This window comes from Myodes glareolus, chromosome 7 (assembly GCF_982192425.1).
Source record: "Myodes glareolus chromosome 7, mMyoGla1.1, whole genome shotgun sequence".
Taxonomy (NCBI): domain Eukaryota; kingdom Metazoa; phylum Chordata; class Mammalia; order Rodentia; family Cricetidae; genus Myodes; species Myodes glareolus.
This window is the reverse complement of record NC_142032.1, coordinates 78,970,720-78,990,652: the sequence shown is the minus strand read 5'-3', so window position 1 is coordinate 78,990,652 and position 19,933 is coordinate 78,970,720. Positions and strand designations below refer to the sequence as shown.

Genomic DNA, 19,933 nt, shown 5'->3' with positions numbered 1-19,933 from the left:
GCTCCTATCCAGCAGGGTCCCAAACATCAGATCATGATTCTAGCTGTCAATCAAATCTCTCTCACTCTTCTCTGACTAATGTTGCAACCCTCCACCCAGTCACCCAAGTGACCCCACTCCCCACCTTGACCAGCACACACACACCATGATTTGAATATTAGTTGTTCCCTCATAGGTCTGTGTGTTAAAGGCTTGAAGTCTGGATAGCTGTGCTATTTGGGGAGGTTCTGGAAACTTCAAGAAGCCATCTAGAGGAATTAGGTCACATGAAGCACAGCTTAAACCTGTAACCCAGGTACTACCAGGAGACTGAAACTCCTTGGCCACACACCCCTGTAGCCATGAACACACTCTAACCTGGAGAATCAGGGTCCTTCATCCCCACAACCCTAGCACCCAGCACAGTGTGGCCTGCCTTAAACTAAGTATAGGTTTGTTGAGTGAATTATCTCTATTCCATGGCCATGGAAACTTTGTCATCTTTGTGTCACCCCATTCACTTCCTCTCTTTTGGTGCCATGGCATATAGTATATGTCCAATAAATAGATATTTGTTGGGTGAATCAGTACAGAGAGGACAGAGAATCAAGCATCCACCTAGCCCTCGTTTTTGTAGGTAAGCTCTAGGGGAATAGAGACAAATCAAACTGAACTTCCTACAGTTTTGCTAAAATGGAATTTGCCAAAGACGTGCTGAAAAATGGATTTAATTAGGCTCGTTAATAGGCGCGTCATTGGTGGCAAAGATTTAAAGCCGAGGCCAGAAAAGGTATCGATAATTTTTACCGTTTTAAATTATATAGGAGGTTATTTCTCACTCTTGCCTTAATTATAAGAATGTGTCTCGACAAAGCCTCGGCTTTAGAGAGAACAAAAACCAAAAGTGGCAGTGAGGTCTGGTGCAGTTCTGAAGCGAAGCATCCAAGGCAGCAGAACAGAAAAGCAACTGAGGCGTCCAGGGTGCCCACCACGGTGAGAGCGTGACATGTCGGGCCACACAACCAGACCTCGTTAAGCTAACGACTGTCACTAAAACCCAAGTGGCTCTTTTTTAAAAATTTTTATTGCTTTATAAATAATACCATTCAAAATTTCCACTTCCTCCCCTCCTCCCATTTCCCTCCCGCTCCCCCATTTACCCTCACCCTCACCCTCCAGTCCTAAGAGAGGGCAGGCTACTCTGCCCTGTGGAAAGTCCAAGGCCCTCCCCCTCCATCCAGGCCTAGGAAGGTGTGCATACAAATAGACTAGGATCCCAAAAAGCCAGTAGAGACAAATCCCAGTGCCATTATCATTGCTTCTCAGTCAGCCCTCATTGTCAGTCACATTCAGAGAGTCTAGTTTGATCACATTCTTGTTCAGTCCCAGTCCAGCTGGCTTTGGTGAGCTCCCATTAGATCAGGCACACTGTCTCAGTGGGTGGACCAACCCCTCGCAGGGTTGCTCATATTCCTTGCTCATCTTCTCCTTCCTTCTGCTCTTCAACTGCACCTTGGGAGCTCAGTCCAGTGCTCCGATGTGGGTCTCTGTCTCCAGAGGGGAGGTACTGTTGCAGTTAAGAGAAGGGACCTGGAGATCTTGGGGCTGTGGGTCTCTTACCCCCTCTATTTACATTCAATATCTAAGTTCAAATCTGCTGCAGCACCAGGCCCTGGTCAGGACACTCACTTGTTCCCCACTTGTTAGCACCAGAAATCACAACTACCCCCAAATTACAATGATCCGATTGGGGCTCTGGCTTCCTTCAGATGCAAAGAATATTGAACAGCCATGGGGTGCAGAAATATCTGTTTTCTGGAAGTGATCTCCTTACGTCACAGAGAGGCATTCATTGTAGTAATCTGTACTGACTGTTGCTCCATGACACTGTGTGATCTACACAGGGAAGGAGTAGGGTGAAGCAAGAAAGAAACTTATTCAGAGAGCACCAAAAATCAAGCAACCAAAATAATAAGTACTTTAATATAAGACTGTTAATAGTAAAAGTCAATTTTAAATCTCCACAGTGGCCTGCTGGGGTGGCATACACCTGTGATACCAACACTCAGGAAGCAAGAGGCAGGAGGATCCCGAGCTTGGGGGTAGCCTAAACTACATAGTGAGCTCCATCGTGAGCTCAAGACTGTCCTGGTCCGACTGGATTATATAACAAGAATTTGTCTCAAAAATATAGATCTGTATACGTTCACAATGAGCAAGATGCAGAACGTTTCACTGTGGCACGCGGGCCTGCACTTAGGAGGTCCAGCAGCTCTCTCCCTTCAGCTGAGCACCAAGGATACAGCGGGGAACTGTCCCCACAGTTCCAGGGCTAAGAGGAGAAAATGAGAATGAAGTATCAGGGAAAGCTGATGGAGGGAGGTGGGAAACGCTGCAGAATCAAAGGAAGCGGTGAGAGGGGTGTCCGCACTGACCTCTGCCTGCCCTTCCCCAGCCCAGACTTCTTGCCTTCTTTTGTAAAGAAAGGACTTGTAGCGTTTTCACAAATCCATGATCTAAAACCTGAAACCATTTCTGAAACGGGGGTCCATTTTCTTACTTTGGTTCAAATTACTGATGGGTCTTGATCCACTTCTACTTGCCAGGTCCCTCAAGCTCCCCTAAACAATGCTACCAGCTGGAAACAAAGGTTCTTAAGCCTGGGGCGGGGGAGGCAATCTCAGATTCAAACTGTGCAAAAGAGGACTCCAAGGTCAGAGACTCCAGGGGCACAGACTCCAAGGTCAGAGACTCCAGGGGCACAGACTCCAGGGGCACAGACTCCCACTGTCGCCCAGTTGCACTCTACCCCACGCTCTGACAATGAGGTGTGAGATACGGAAATAGTGGTACCAACTCACCCTACTCCTGCGCATGTGTGTACGTAAATTGCGCATTCCCTCCTCCGAGCCTCAAGCTCTTGGATGCCCCCACGGTAAGTGTGGACTTCTGCGGTGTGGGAAGCTGACTTTGCATGAAAGGACCCTGTACGTGGAGAGATTCAAGCTTTGGGGTTGTTCAACACAAGTTCCCAGCTTCATGAGGTGTGTGCTCAATACCTCAAGCTGAAGTCAGGCTCCATCGCAAAGGGCCTGAGCTAAGCTTCTGGATCTTTCTGAACCTTGGTGTTCTCATCTAGACAATGGGAGTAAAGTACGGCTCCCATGTCCGATAACTGCACTGTGAAGCTCGGGTGTCCCTGCTAGGGTAGGCACCCAGAGAGTGTGCACCTCTCTTCCACTGGCCCTGCCCAGGTCAGCACCGCTGTCTCCAAGGTGACTAGACTCTGCAGAAGTTCAGGAGCAGCGCACTTCCTATTTCCCTGGCAGCCGATTTCATGGACCACAGAGACAGATGCTAGCACAGCCGCTCATCCAATGGAGAAAAGAACAGATTCATTTTCATTCCTTAATGCCCGTTGTGACCTATTCTCTGTCGATTTCTTCCTTTCGAGGCTACAGCTCTTCCTAGGACTTTCAATTTACCCAAAGACAGAAAACAGGCCCTAATGACAGAATGCCCTGCCGGGAGGGTACGAGGAGCCCGATGGCTGCTGCCTCGTCAGTAATAAGTCCAAAGGAGAGATATTATGTCACCTCATCTGAGTTAAACAGCTGAACTATCATCCGGGACCATTAAAAAGGAATGAGTGGGCTGGAAGGCATCCAAGTGCTCTATGCCTAGCACCCCCAAAAAGCTTCGGAATCCAGGGGGGTTTACATCCTCATTTTCTGCCAATAATTCTACATCTTTGCAAACCTAGAGGGATAATTTGATGAGATGGCCCCTTGAGCTCCTAGATTCCAGGACAGGCCACAAGTAAGGAAGTTTGAAGCCCTTGAGAAGCATGGGACACACAAAGCAGAGAGGGAACACAGAGTGGGGGGGGGGCACAGAGCAGAGGGAGGACAGAGAGCGGGGGGGGGGGGAGAACAGGGAGGAGACACAGAGCAGAGGGGGGAGGACAAAGAGTGGAGAAGAGGACACAGAACAGAGGGGGGAACACAGAGCAGAGAGAGGACACAGAGTTGAGGGGAGAGAGAACTGGGGAGACACAGCAGAGGCAGGACAGACACAGAACTGAGGAGGGGGGACATAGAGGACACAGAACAGAGAGGGGACACAGAGCAGATATCCAAGTGAGTCTGGGGACTGTGTGATGATTAGCTGTCCCCTGGAGATGTTTTCATTTCTCATCTATAGATGATCAGGGATGCTCCCCATCTGCACCCCAAAGGAACCTATCTCTTAGGAGGAATTCTGGGTGGTGGAGTCCCAGACCCCTGCAGCGCCTGAGCAACTGTTCGCCATCCCATCCTGCCCTTCCAGAATACTGTTGTCTCTCCTCAATAACTGGCACTGCTTGTGTGTGGCCTGACCAGGCTCCACCTCTCTGAGACTCTCCTCAACCTGCGTGCCCTCCACAGGGTCACTAGAGTGGTGCTGAATGCTAACCCTGCTGCACACAGGCCAGGGACTCCTTACTCAGTTGAAATGCAGCCCTGCTTTCTCATTCAACCCAGCCCAAATGAACAAATCCAGTCCGCCCTAGACTGCCCACAAAGAGTGCCAAGGACAGCGACAGCCAAGTCATCCTCAGGTTATCCACTCAGCAAGTGCCGCCGAAGTTGCAGAAGGCTGGCGCCTCTCCTAGGCACCCGGAGCACAGCAGGGACAGTGGGCACACTCCCTCCGAGGCTCAAGGGTGTCACAACTCACACTGAACAGGCCTACCTGTCTTACAAAGGAAGAAACTAGAGCTGAGATGGGTGGGAATTTACTTGTATGACACAACTGGCAAGAGCCTGGATTTAACCCTAAATTCCACACCAAACTCCACACTGTGGAGCCTGCCGCAAAGCCTGCTTGGGAACAGGGATAGTGGGGCCTCCATCTGTCACAAGGACCTAAGAGTCCTCTAAAAACAGAGTGGCCTCTCTCACTATTTGGTCTACCTCACTGGCTCTCTCACTTGTGGGTGTCTCAGTGTGAGGAGAACAATCAGACACGTTAGCTCTTCAGAGGCATCTTGTGTACATATGGCCTCCCTCACACTGGGGTGAGTGACTTGTAGCTCTGTTCAGAATTGTCTAGCTTCATAACCTAAAGATCCATGTTCTAGACACCTCCAAATTGTGCTAAATGAAAAAAAAATAGCCTGATCCTAAGTGCTCACCCCTTTGTGTGTCCTGTGCTGGACCATCAGCTGGCCAGAGTGGCTGCTCTCTCTCTTCAGTCCTCTGAGATACACTACGTCAGTCCATGTGTCTTGCCTGAAGTGGACATGGAAGACAGACACAGTATATACACTTATGGGAGGTGGAGCATCTCTGGGCCTGAATCCCACACCCAGCAATGGGAGGTAGAGTATCCTGGGAAGACCTCACATCCTGGGGTCACAAACCATGGCCCCGACCCTAGCAGCCTGGGCCAGATGTTTCACACCATCTCCCCAGTCTTGCGCTTCTGCAGGGCCTGCTGTGCCCTTGACGCAGTATAACAAAGAGTCCTGACATGTGGCATTTATTGAGTGCCTTCTGTATACCATGACTGGCCTCATAAAACCCCTTACCACAGCCTACAGCAGTCAGTCCATCATTTACAGAGAGGACAACTCCAGCAGACTCCTCTGGTGTCCTGCAACCTTCAAGATCAGAGTCTGAGGGTCCCAGGATCCTGCCTGATGCCTTCTGACCTAACCTGTATCTGCCTCCAGACCTCCTCTGATGTCACCCAAGCATACTCAGAAAAAGCCAGAAGTCCAATAGGTCTCTCCATGGGAACAGCCGCAGTGGGCAGCATCCAGGTCAATGAGGCACCTCCCACAGGACCAGGCTCTTGTGGCATATGCTTCTCCCTAAGGTCCCTTCCTGGCTTTCCTTCTCCCCTGTCTTGCTTACTGGACCTCTTGGGATCAATTCCCATATAAACTTCTGGTTCCAAGCCCTTCTCCCAAGCAAGCTTTTTAGTGACTCCAAACAGAGACCAAAAGAGTGAGAAGCATGCCCAAAATTACATGGCTTCTAAGTGTCAGAATTGCGAGTTGAACTTGGACCTGTGGCCTCATAGGAGCAAACTCCCATTTACCCTGCTGTACAGGCAGGTCTCGTGATCATCCATGTGTTGTCAGGGTTTCTGTTCTGCCCGTTTCCCTCAATTGTTAAGTCCCAAAGAAATCACACAGAGGTCTATATTAACTATAAACTGATTGGCCCATTAGCTCAGGCTTCTTATTAACTCTTATAACTTAAATTAGCCCATTATTCTAGTATATGTTAGCCACATGGCTCGATACCTTTTTCAGCGAGGCAGTCACATCTTGCTTCTTCTGTGTCTGGGCCAGGAGTCCAGAACAATGGGCTTCCTTCTTCCCAGAATTCTCCTGTTCTTATTGGCCCACCTCTACTTCCTGTCTGGTTATCCCACCTATACTTCCTGCCTGGCTACTGATCAATCAGCGTTTATTTAAAATATAATTGACAGAATACAGACCATAGTCCCACACTATCTAAGGACAGCATCACACCTTGACCCCTTGGTCACTTTAGATTTTTCCTTATAGCTATTTCCCTTACAATAGCTCTGTCCCCTCTTCCCCTTCCCACCTCCACATCTACAGAGAATTCGTAATTGAGAGCATGGAAGAATGACAAGGCTCAGGGCATGCTAGGCTGCAGGATCACCCTTAAAGAGGAATAAAGATGTCCTTGGTGGCTTGTCACCTTTGAGCCTCCTCCCAGTTGCTGTTTCCCCGACCCCATTCCCATCCCTGCTCTAGTAAGTTAGCTCTGTGATCTCTCATTTGGTCAAAGCTAAACATGGACATCCTGGAATGTCTTTATTTTACGACCAAATAACAGACAACAGACATCCTGCTCATTCCTCCCACGCCTAAGCTGGACCTCATAGGACTCAGAGATGAGTCCCAAAGGATGGGAAGACATGTTTGCTGTGTACATTCGGTACAATTAAAACAAACCAAAGTTTCATCTTCTGTTAAGGATTCTCAGAAAGCCTCAGGAAGAACACAGTGGAAGGGGACACTTCAAGGAATATTTGTGTATCATGGAGAAGGAGGGAAGTGACCTGAATGCTCGTCAGTGGGATAAGTAGATGATGGTACTCATCAATGGAGCACGGTAGTTGTCGTGAGGGTGAGACGTATGTGTGAGCACTGATGATCACGTAAATGTGATAGGGAACACAATTTGTGGGAGGGTATGCAAAGGAAGCCATTTACATCCCGATGAGTGGCAGGAAAAGCTCTCCTGTGGATTTGGGGGTTTCCTTTCATACTTCAGATATAAAGACATGCATGATAATGCTGAGCATTGCATTTAGGATTGCCATGGAGACACACAATAGGAGTAAACAGATTGGGAGCATGTGTTAGATTACCATCACTGTGGCAAAATACCTGAGGAAAATACACTTTCAACGGGAAAAGGCTTCTTTGACTCATGGTTTCCATCTGTGATCCCACAGTTCGGAGCCTGTTGTTGCACCCACCGTACACTATGGTGGGAGCACGTGAAGACCTGTTCACCTAGGGACAGCTAGGAAACAAAGAAAGGGCTATGTTGCAAGGGCATGCCTCCCACCACCAGGCTCGGCCCCCAGAGACTCTACCATCTTCCAGTAGCAGTGGTGGCAGGCTGACAACCAAGCCTTTGACACATGGACCGCTGGAGACATTCAGAATGCAAACCACATTGAGATGTATCAGAATGCCTTTTCTTGGCCTGCAGCTTGAGTACGTCGGGGTCTTTGTGGTTTTGCTCCTTTTACTTCTGCAAAGCAATAAAAAAAAAATGAGAAGGAAGCAGGGGTCCAGAATCCATTCGCTGATGCTTCAGTCTCAAGCAGACCTGAGAGGCAACTACTGCTACGGTACCAAGATGGCGCTCGTAACGCTGTGACAAGGCATCTCCCAGCCTCAGCAAGTTATCTAGGAGTATGGGCTGCACTGTAGACTGATGACTGGTGCTTTGTCATCTTGACACAAGCTAGAGTTACTTGGAAAGAAGAGAAATGTTCCCACCAGACTGGCCTGTAGGCAAGTATATGTATGGGGCATTTTCTTGATTAATGATTGATGTGGGAGGGCCCAGCCTTTGTGGGTGGTGTCAGACCTGGGAAGGTGGTCCAGGGTGCTATAAGAAAACAGGCTGAGCAATCCATGCGTAGCAAACCAGTAAACAGTATTCCTCCATGTCCTCTGTTTCAGCTCCTACCTTAAGTTCCTGCCCTGGCTTCCTTCGATGATAGACCATGCTGTAGACATTTAAGTTGAAATGAACTCTTTCCTCCCCAAGCTGCTTCTGTTGGTGTTTTATCTTGACAGGAACCTAAACTAAGACACAGACAGAGCAGAATTATCAACTGTGTGTCTTTGAACAAACAGACAAGTCTCTCTGCTTATTGTTCATCCTGCAAAATGGAAATGACAATCCTGACACCTCATAAAGCTATTTGAGGAGTAAACAAGACAGCCCAGGGAAGGTAAACAATGGCTTCCACAGAGCCAGCTCTCCAAGCCATCATGGAACTCCAGCTGTGACGCTAGAGGAACCTTCAGACTGAGATCAGGTACCAGTCCCATGCTGACCCAGTGTGTGCAGGGATACTCTTGCTGACCCAGTGTGTACAGGGATACTCTTGTTGACCCAGTGTATGCAGGGATACTCTTGCTGACCCAATATGTACAGAACTACTCTTAGCTGACCCAGTGTGTGCAGGGCTACTCTTGTGGTGTAGGAGGTCCTTCTGTATTTGTGTTGCTTTCATTGGTTAATAAATTCCTGCGACCATATTCCCAAATATTGTTTATAACTGTTTACATTTAAAGGGGGATATGATATAGATATGAATAATTTGCATTGGTATGGATTTTGCTTTATTGATATAAACTTAAGGTCAATCTTGTTGTATGTATATTTCTGCTCTTGATTAAGGTATTCTGATTGTATAAAATGTAATGTATAATTAGGAAATATAGGTTGTTAATGGATAATCATTGATAATAATCAAGCTTGTAGTCATGTTAGTTAGATTTTTTAGATATATAGAGGTATATTTCAGTTAGATAGCCATTCTTCATATCTTTCAAAGACTACAGAATATGGCATTTAAAATGTTTTAATAACTTGGGGCTTTTCATGACAATGAGACATGTCTGCTCCTGGCAGCACCAAGCTACTTTCTGAGGAAGATGGGCATCAAAGAGGCTCCTTATGGAGTCGGTTAGCCATTTGGGCAAGAAACTGCTCTCGCCTGGACTGTTGCACAAACTGGACATGAAGAACTCGCAGAGAGATGACTACTAAACTTGCCAAATGGTGAGATGATCCTTTGGGGTTCCTGATTCATAAAAGAGTCTGTGGGACATTCTACAGGACACAGAAAAAAGTGACTAAACTGTCTTTGAAATTTCCTGCTTCATGGAAAAGTCTGCTGGATATTATGGGCCTGTAGGCTAAAGATGGATGCCCCAATAGTACAAAAAAACTTTGGGTAACCTGTCCAGGCACCAAGATGTCTCTATCATTTCTAGAGTTTTGGACATTGCTTACAATGTACTTCCTGTTTACTTAGGTAATATTATATCCTTCTGGAGTCTTTGATGGAGTTGAAGAATGGATAGTTATAATTATAGTCTTCCTTAGTTATAATAAAAGATAAAGTAGATATAAATATGGTAACTGTAGTTCTTACTTGATAACTGTTTTGTTATATGTAATTTTACTATGTTAAAGTTAAAGCCTTCCTTTTTGTTTAAACAGAAAAGGGGAAATGGTATAGGAGGTCCTTCTGTCTTTGTGCTGTTTCATTGATTAATTAAGAAACTGTTTTGGGCCTGGTGATAGGGCAGAACTTAGGTAGGTGGAGAAGACAGAACTAAATTCTGGGAGGAAGAAAGCAGAGTCAGAGAGCTGCCATGGAGACACTAGGCCAGACATGCTAAATCTTTCCTGGTAAGCCATGACCTCATGGTGAACATAGATTAACAGAAATGGGTTAAATCAAGATATGAGAGTTAGCCAGTAGGAGGCTAGAGCTAATGGTCAAACAGTGTTTTAATTAATACACTTTCTGTGTGATTATTTCGGGTGTAAGCTAGCCAGGCGGCCAGGAAAAACAAGTGGCCCTCCTGTAACATTGTTGAATCAGTGTGTGTAAGGCTACTCTTGCTGAGCACCTGAAGTGAACAAAGTACAGGGTGTGTTTAGGACTTGATAAGGAAGTACTGAAGATACTTGCCCAGACTGCGGTTCAACAGGAGGGGGTCGCTGGGGGAGAAGAATATGCATCAGAGGAAGACAGGGGAGAGTCTTCCATATGAACACTCTGTAGAGAACTTTGGGGGAAGGCAGGTACTCCCCATTAGTGGGTGCTGAAGCAAAGAGGGTTTGTCATTTGAAAAGTCCCCTGACACTCTGACCAAGACTCAGGAGGCATCACAGAGGAGGGGGCAGAAACATGTAAGAACCAGAGGTAGGGGAGATTCTTTGGAATATTAGGTCTTCTGGGAATGACAGCCATTGTACTCATGAACTCAGAGCAGCAGTATTGCCAGAACAAGACCGGCTCAAGATGAAGCCAATAAACACATGAGTATGGATGGAATGGGGACTCATGAAGTCCCACACTTAACTGAGGAGCTATTGGTAGCGGATGGCTTCCAGGAAGGACGAGTCAGTTTTCTTAAGCCGTGTGATACACGGTAGGTTGCCCATACTCCAGTGAATGGTACCTTACACACATACACATAGAAGTAGTACTAATTTGACTCGAGTTATTTTTAAAAGGAAAAGGGGGAATGTAGATGGGTCCAGGAAGAGTTGGAGAGGAAGAGAAAGGGTTAGATATGATCCAGACTATCCTTCATAGGACATCCTAAGCTAGATCTGCTGGAAAGTTCCAGCATTTCCCAGGGCACTCCAAAGAAATGCCAAAGCCCTCCCAGAACACACTCTCACCCTCCTTGTGGCTTCCATATGACCTCCACCTCTAGAACTTGCTTGTTCTGATTGCAGGAATGGATACAAGCATTTACACACACACACACACACACACACACAGACAGACACCTCCCTCGTTCTACCTCAGTGTTTTCCTAACATTTATTCGCCCATAACACATCTGCTCACTCACTCCTGTCTGCCTCCCTCCATGGCTGTCAACTCACTGAAGGCAGGAAATAATGCCCTACCTAACACTGAGTAAGACCTCATGAATGCTTATGGAAGGAAAGATGGAATAAGAATCTAGACATTAATGTGGATTAGTGAACAAGCTAGGGACCCTATGCCTGGGACAGCAAATGTCTCTGCGGCAGTGCTGAGGATGGATGTTGTGTTAGAAGGTTGCAGCTAAGGGCCAGTTTTCTGAAGTTAACTTGAGTGCTGCTCTCTTCCTCAGAATATGAGAAATTATAGTGTCCTTTCCAGACACTTTACATTGAGACTTTTTAGTGTAGGAATAAGCATGACAAGAAAACATAAGAACCTTTGGGGGAAAAAAACTAAACCCTGTAGAACACACACTGGCAGTGTCCAGACACATGGTTATTCATCTATGGAAAGCCAGCTATGAGAGCTTCAGTAGAATGTTTGCCCAGCATGAATCCCTGGGCTTAATTCTAGGATCACCTAAAACTCAAGTATGGTGATGCTCTCCTGTAATTCATCTCTCAGGCAGAGGCAGGAGGAACAGGTGAAGGTTAAGCTTGGCTACAAGGACAGTTTGATGACAGCCTGGGAAAGAGGAGACCTGTCCAATATAGAAGAAGAAGAGGAGGAGAAGAAAGAAAAGGAGGAGGAGGAGGAGGAGGAGGAGGAGGAGGAGGAGGAGGAGGAGGAGGAGAGAAAAGAAAAGAGGTTGGGGAGGAAAGAATCCCTAAACCACCTATGCAGTGCTCCCCCTCTGCTTCTCACAGGCAAGTCTCCACTACAGCTCCCACTGCCTACATTGTTGGATCCTGCTAATCCCACAAATACAAGGAGAAAGACCACTGACCCAAATCATCATGGCCAAATTAATTAAAACAAGCTATTTTGTTTGTGAATACAACTGTCTCTCCTTAACAGCTGGGTTCAAGAGATCAATATTGACCATGGGGAAAGTAAGGTTTATATAGTTCAGGAGTAGGGATTTCCAAATGGGGAATTTGGCAAATAGGCAAGGTTACAGAAACAGAATATAGCATAACCAGTTGGTCATAACAACCTTTTGAAACTAAGGCAGGGTTGCCATTTTCTGGAACAGGCAACACAGAACCATTTGTAGTTAAGATGGCCCAATCCTTGAGAAATAGATTTCACCATAACCAGGAATAAACATATTTTGTCTTTACTATAAGATGGCCTTCAAGCCTAAGATGGAAGCAGGCTGGTTCATCAATCCACCATGTCCCTTATGCCAAGCTTCACCACTAAAGACACCAAGCACCTCTACCTCCCAGTCCTTGGTAGGAGCCCAAGACTGAATAAAAGTCAGTCAGATAGAAGAGCAACCCCCTCCCACTTCTTTTCCTGAGGAAGATTGCCATTTCTAGACCAAAGGATGCCTCTGTACAGAACATGGAAGCTGGACAGTCCCCTGAAACAGCACAGTGATGACAGTGACAATCAGCAGTGACAGGGTTGATGGTTATCAAGAGACTGGACATTCCTCTCTCCAAGGAGCACCTTTCTTCTCCCTGGGATACAAACACAGCAAGCCAGCCTGCCCCAGGCAAAGCAGTGGGGCCATCCATCTCCCACATGTTAAGGTTAGAATTCCCTTACATCTTTCTTCTGTTGAAGAAAGCAAGGGTGTAACAGTAATGCGCTGGAAGTTGTGCATATAAAGTTGATTAATTGCCAACACCTTTAAAAGCTACTTATCAATGGCTATTGTTAGAACCCAGACCCTCTGAATATAGTCTCTCTTTCATGGCTGTTGTGAATAGCTGATTAGTCACACCCATTTGCAGCCTCTCTCCTACCACAGCATTCAAAAGAGCCAAGTTCCTTCTTCTTGGAACAAGCCCCTCCAGATAGCAAAGCTCTAAAGAGAGAAGGCTTCCAGGCAGGGCAAGTGGCCACAGCCCTTCACATACTAGTGAGACCCATTGTGTTTCCAGACACCCCTGATTCCTGATCTACAGAAGAATATGGCATCTTAGTCTAGTCAGGCAATGTCAGTGGACCATTTCCTCCTAACACAGTACCTCCCGCCTCCCAACTCCTTTCCAAGCGACCTGCCTTAGTTAGGGTCACTATTGCTGTGATGATACACAATGACCAAAAACAACAAAAGAAAGGGTTTATTTGGCTTACAAATCCTCAATCACAGTTCACTGAGGGAAGCCAAGTAAGAAACACAAGCCAGGCAAGAACCTGGAGGCAGGAGCTGATACAGAGGCTCATGGAGGAGTGCTAGCCTAGCTCTTCATGGCTTGCTCAGCCTACTTTCTTACCACCCAGAACCACCAGCCCAGAGGAAGCCCCACACGCAATGAGCTGGGCCCTCACACATTAATCACCATTTAAGAGAATGCTCTACAGTCTTGCCTACAGCCCAGCCTTACGGAGGCATTGTGTCAAATTGACATAAAACTAGTCAGCAAGGAACCTTAAAAGAGCAAAGATGCTCTCTGTACAGTCTGAGGGGTTTGACTTCAGATCCTGCTCATGCTGCCTGTTGGGGAAAAAATATCTTCACCTGAAGGAGGGCTCCTTGTTTTCTCATCTCTCTCTCTCTCTCTCTCTCTCAAATTCTATTCCTCCCCAACACTTAATGACTGTCTCAGTTTCTCCAATGTATTTTTTTTAATCTAATCAGTTACTCAGTAGAGAACTATGAACGCCCACTAACACTCATCCCACTGGGTGTCCCTTGATGACAGGTGCTGCCTGCTCAGAGCTGTCACCATCCGGAGGGAACCAGCCGTGAATCGCAATGCATGGTTCATCATGCTGTGCGAATATAGATTAGGAAGGGGTGTAAAGAATGCTAGGGCCTCTAGGAGATTTCCTGGGAGGGGGCCACTTAGTCTAAAATCAGAAGGAGAGGAGGAGAGGGAGCAAAAGGAAAACCAGGGAGCAACAGGGACAGCCAGTGCACCCTGTGGCAGGGCAGGGCTTGAAGAAAGAAAAGTGGAATGGCAGGGTCATGTGGTAGTTCTGTTTTTAGTGTGTTTTGTTTTTGTCTTAAGGAATGGCTGATTTCTATGGTGGCTGGGTGGATTTGCATTCCCAATTTGCATTGTAAAGTGACTGTGGTCACAGGTCCTACCTGCCACCTTTCTCCATTGAGGGTTTTGCTCTCTGGAGGGGCCTGCTCCAGGGGAAAGAGGAACTTGGTTCTTTTTGAGTGCTGTGAGGGGAGAGGGGCTGTAGCCAGGTGTGTGTGCTCAGGTCCTCCAGGGCTGTTGCAATCAAGCCCAGGGAATCACACTAAGCAAGCATTCTACTGTGGTGCCTCCATACTTTTTGCAGTATCTGAAGGTCCCTTTGTCCCATATCTTTGACAACATGTTATTTTCTTTGTGATAGCCGTTCTGACTGGAGTGGCATGGGATTTCAGCATAGTTTAACATACGTCATGGACATCTACACATTCATGTTTGCTTCAGCACTGCCCACAACGGTCAAGTTATGGAATCATCCTGGACACCCATCAAGAGATACAGAGATAAAAGAAAACATGATATTGGTGTATATGCACAGTGGCGTTCAGCCATGACGACTGAAGTTGTATTGTCAGCAACCAGAGGTCAGCATAGAAAACACAATAAGCCAGACTCAGAAAGACAAATAGCGTATTTTCTCTCGTTTGTAGACCCTACACATTTAGAGATACAGAAAACTTTATATGTATACATAAAACTTTTGTGTGTGTGTGTGTGTGTATGTGTGAGTGTATAATGTTACACGGAGCTGAGGGAAGGAAGGAGACTAACAGGAACAGAGCGGTGATAAGGGGGGAATAGGAGAATAAGGGGGTGAACACGGTCAAACTTATGACAAACTTGAAACCCAACATTACATGTAATCTACATACCTAGAAATATTATGTATGTATATATGTAGGTAGGTAGGTAGGTACAGTGTGTATGTATGCGTGTTAGGGGGAGAAGTCAAAAGAGGACATCAAGTGTCTGCTCTATAACTCTCTATGTCCTGCCCTGTAACTCAGCACCTTAGAGCCAGGGTCTCTCACTGAACTTGAAGCCAGTCTGGTGGCCATCCAACCCCAGCCTTCCTCCTGCCTCTACTCCCCTACACCACTGGGATTACAGGCTCCCCATGGCCACACCCAATGTTTTCCTAAAGGGTGGTGATATTTTGTTTCTGCTCTAACAAATAAAGCTTGTCTGGACATCAGAGAAGCAGAGCAGTCAGTCGCTAGTTCCCACCTCGACGAAATCCTCCCACCAAATGAGGTACGCCGTCTCTCTACAAGTCCTCAGATGGCATGGCTTGAGTTCCTGTCTCCTCCCACCTTACTTTCCTCTCTCCACCCAGCCATATCCCTTCCTGTCTCCACCTCCCTAGTGTTAGAATTAAAGGCATGTGAATCCCAAGAACTGGAGTTAAAAGTGGGAGCCATCATCACCTGGCTCTGTTTCTCTTTTAGACAGGATCCATCTTGTGTAGCCCAGAATGTCTACAGACAAGCGTATTGGAGTTTGTTAGAGCACAAACAAAATATCACCACGCTGAAGTCCTCGTGCTTGCACAGAGAGCGCTCTTGCCCACCGAGCCATCTCTTCAGATCAAAGAGTTTTCAAGAAAGAAAGAAGTGGCCAGCATGACTGCATTCCTGAGAGTAGGTCAGGAAACCCTGTGATAAGACTGGCCCTGACTCAGCAGGACCTTGGAGATCTGGCAAGGAATTAGGAGACCCACTTGACTGGATTCTCTACAGTCCTCATAACCCCTTCAGCAAGGGGACAAAGGCTTGGAAAGCAGGCCCTAAGCCCCTCAGGAATTGTCCCTGAAAGGCAGCTCCCACACACTGGATGGTCTTCTCTAGGAAGCAGCACCTAGGGCATCAGTGTTAATGTACTCTAGGTGTGTTTGCACATGTGTTTCCATGAAGAAAATCGCCCTCAGTGTCAGCAGCATCCCTCTGGGTACCTGGTGCAGAAGAATTGTCTGTATTCTGTCAATCATGTTTTAAATAAACGCTGATTAGCCAGGCGGGAAGTATAGGTGGGTCAACCAGACAGGAAGTCGAGGCTGGGTGATGAGAACAGGAGTATTCTGGGAAGCAGGAAGCTCCCTCCGCACTCCTGCCCAGACTCCGAAGAGGCAAGATGTGACCTGCCCTGCTGAGAAAGGTACCAAGCCATGTGACTAACATAGATAAGAATAATGGGTTAATATAAGTTACAAGACCTAATAAGAAGCCTGACCTAATGGGCCAATCAGTTTATAATCTTATGGAGTCCTCTGTGTGATTTTCTTTGGGGCTTGCCAGCTGTGGGGTACCAGTGGGACAGAAACCCCAACAAGCAGCCCCTCATGGTACAGGTACCTAAAGGGCACTAAGGGGAAAGGGATAAGCCTGCAGCTCAGGGGTCTTCCCTGCTTCTATGTGCTGGCTACCTTAATGGACTGAAACTTCCAGAAAGAGTGGACCAAATCCTTCAGCTTCTCTAGGGTCTTCTGTCACGGTGATTAGCACACCCACTATAGTCATGAACCCCTTTTCTGCCCAAGCTGGTCACTGTCACTGATGTGACCAACTGCTATCAGAGAGGCATTGTTCTCCTGCCCCTCCCCCGCCTCACAGTTGCCATCACCATGGGAACCAAGCTGGCCAATGAGAACAAACACTAAGACACCTCTCCCCAGACAGGCCACCAGCAACATTCAGAGGCCTCCCAGGGCCCCCTCCTGGATAAACCAATCCCACTGCCCTCCGCCTTTAAGGCGGAAAAAGGGGGTTCTTCTGTCTGGAATGCTCAAGAGCAAAGGCCAAGCCCCTCATTACTCAGCTTAGTGTTCCAGCCACATGTGGGGTCCAGCCATGCAGCAACCATTCAGAAGCCTCTAAGGATTGTCTACAGCACCTTGGGAACGGCCCACAGCCTTGAGAACCTCAAGAAGAGCTCACAGCACCTCAAGTCAGAAACAGGCAGTATCTCCACCCTGTCGAGCAGCGGCTACGTAGCCGATGAGGAGAGCAGCAAGGCCAGCCTGGTGAACAGCAAGCACACGGTGAGGCCAACGAAGCGGCCCACCACCCAGGCGGACAGCACCCAGAGCAGTGAGCTGCTCATCACCCCCCCTCACCCAGGGTGTTAAAGATCCAAAGTTTGAACAGTCGAGGCCAGGGCACCCAGCAGGCTGGAGGAGAAAAGTGACACCAGTTTGTCTAGCGGCAGAATCAGCAACCTGAGTAGCATCAGCGTCCTTAGCCCAGGCAGCAGTTTCCTGTCCTACCAGGTGAGCAGTGGCCTTCTCAGCTCCACCAGCAGCAAGACCTCCAACAAGGCCAACAGCAGCCATAGCATTAGGGTAGACAGTAGTGAGCAGGGCGAGCTGAAAAGCAACAACAATCTCCCAGAGGACAAGGCCAAGGACACCAAGGGAAGTGACAGCCAGCCCACCCAGGCTGAGCAGCCCACCCAGGCTGAGCAGCCCCCCCAGAAGCCCATGCCTTTATGAGGAGACTCCCCAGATCCTGCTGATACCAACCACGAGGACCCAACAAGCCCGGATTCACCTGGGATGTTCATGGGCAACGTAGGAAAAGCTAAAGAAGCGGGTGCTGTGTCTTCTGCGGCAATGATCAACAGACATGTCACACACAGGACCCTCTGCTGAGAAATAGGCGGTGTGGCCATCTATATGAGAAGCTATTGTAAGAAGAACTGGAGCAGGAACCATCCATGCTGGGCCACCTGGATCAAAACCACCTGTGGGAAGAGCATCAAGTACCGTGAACCTCGGCACAGGTTATCCGTAAGACCCATCAAATCCATCAGCACCAAGATCAGTAGTGACAACAGACAACTGTGCTAACTCGCCATTAAAAGACGGAACCTCCCGTGGTGAACCCATTGTACACAATGAGTGCCACTGACAACCAGCAACGTGCTCTGAAGAACCGCGTGACGCCTATGCCGGGAGTGACCCAGGTCCAGAAGCATCTGGAATGATGAGGACCCTGCCTGGGGACTTGTAACCGTAGGGAACCCCATCTCTGCTGAGCTTTGCAATGTGCTGTCACCGCAGGTATTGCTCACAGATGCACCCCAACCTGGGGATGTAGTACACAGAGAACACCCATGACTCTCAGCAGCCCAGCTCATCTGGGGGACCATCGGGAGCAGCTGGAGTCCCACTAGCCCAGGAGTGAAATGTCTAGAGAGAAGTTGTGAGGGGATTTGTCATCTCCCCAAAGAGCATTACCCATGGGAGAGCAGTACCTCCCTGTCCAGTTCTTTCTGGACAGCAGCACCCCCGACACCATCCAGGAGCAAAGGTTTAGAGCACTATTTGTGTTCCTACGTGGGTCTTCGGAAAGCAAAAGTGAGACGCTAGCGTCAGCCCAGCCCTTTGCACAGAGGGTTGGAGCCGTGTTCCTTATGGCACAATATCATGGTAACTGCTGCACAGACTCAGAGATCAACTTACCAGGAACTGCCGGGGTGGGAACTCCAGGCCATGGATGAATGTTGTCTACGCAGGTAGGAGGCCTGGGGTCCTGGCCCCTTCCCTTCTCGGAACAGTGGGACCCTTTCCCGGACTAAGCTTACAGATCTAGGGAACAAGTGGGTGCACAAAGAGGGCGGAGGCAACAAAACATCCATAAACGACAGAAGGAAAGTGGAGGGGGCACTGAAAACAATAAATAGTATCCGGAGAGGTCACACGTGCTTGGGTCTGTGTGTGTCTTCCTCACCAGGCTATGGGGAAAGTAGCTCGAACTCACTAGAGAACCAGCTATAGCGACCACAGGGACAGCTGCCAAGCCACTCACCTGGGGTAAAATGTATTTTCAGAGTCACTGTTTCCTGCAGTCTTTAGGCTAAGGTCCAAGGCACTGACAGGAGGGGCCACTTGATCATAGATGACTACCTTTGCCTTGTAATGTCACAAGGAGGAATGGCAGCAGGCCCCTGCTGCGAGACACAGTGTCATAGTTCACCAAGATGCTAATCCTATTCGTGAGGCCTTCACCCCTGTGATCCAAACACCTTATGTTGGGAGATTCCACTTCAGCAGAGCAGTCCGGAACTGGCTTAGTCAGCAAAGTGCTGTTGTCCAAGCGTGGAGACCTGAGCTTGATCCCCAGAATCTATGTTTTTTTTAAAAAAAAAAAAAAATACTGCTGAAATCGTACACACCTGCAATCCTAGTCCTGGGGAGACGGGAACAAGAGGATCCCTGAGGCTTACTGGCCAGCCACTCTGTCTGCCAGCAAGCTCCTGATCCAATGAGAGATCTTGGGGAAGTCACCCAACATCAACCTCTGTCCCACACACATTTGTGCAAACACACATGAACCTACATGTGACCCACATACACACACAAATGTTGAAAGGGCACAGACACTCAGCTGCAACACTGAGTGCCCCCCGCCACTTTCTGCATGCCTCCCCCAGGGAGACTCGGCCACCCCTCCTCCATTAGAAAGATGAGCGCACAGACTGAAATTGAACTATGGGAGGCTACCGTATCATACACTGTGTCTCATCATGGAAGCCAGAGGCTTCCTAGGCACAGTGACACCAAGACCAAGCCTGGTCCCTTCCTCTAACCATCTCTCCCGTCCCCCACCACAGATGCATCCTCATAACCAACTGTCCCAGCAGGACCCTGGGTGAGACACTATGTCCCACAGTCCCTGACACCCCTCCCATCCACGGAGGCACCCAACCCATAGCTCCATCTTCCCCTACACCTGTCCGTCAGAATCACTAGGAAACATGTAACCCTCCAGGTGCCCAGGC

General features: G+C 48.0%; 1 protein-coding gene and 1 long non-coding RNA gene across 2 annotated transcripts; one reads left to right on the top strand and one right to left on the bottom strand.

The window, feature by feature from the left end:
• Nucleotides 1-1,177: 1,177 nt before the first annotated feature.
• LOC125417138 (uncharacterized) lies at nt 1,178-16,293 on the bottom strand. The gene is made up of 6 exons (XR_007237058.3): nt 16,107-16,293; nt 8,214-8,332; nt 7,397-7,769; nt 5,156-5,252; nt 2,841-2,964; nt 1,178-1,875 (listed from the first exon to the last, which is right to left on the bottom strand). It is a non-coding gene; the product is annotated as an uncharacterized LOC125417138 (long non-coding RNA).
• A 376-nt stretch (nt 16,294-16,669) lies between these two features.
• On the top strand, nt 16,670-18,850 carry C7H16orf82 (chromosome 7 C16orf82 homolog). The gene is made up of 2 exons (XM_085692677.2): nt 16,670-16,694; nt 16,813-18,850. Exons 1-2 carry the CDS (start codon nt 16,670-16,672, stop codon nt 17,277-17,279), a joined length of 492 nt encoding a protein of 163 aa, XP_085548803.2. The 3' UTR covers nt 17,280-18,850.
• Nucleotides 18,851-19,933: the final 1,083 nt, after the last annotated feature.

What these genes read in the sequence shown, in the direction of transcription:
- C7H16orf82 (XM_085692677.2), top strand. Translation starts at nt 16,670, where the DNA reads ATGAACCCCTTTTCTGCCCAAGCTG. An exon ending in CCCCTTTTCTGCCCAAGCTG is followed by an intron (nt 16,695 to 16,812) that starts GTCACTGTCACT and finishes ACAAACACTAAG; the next exon opens with ACACCTCTCCCCAGACAGGC.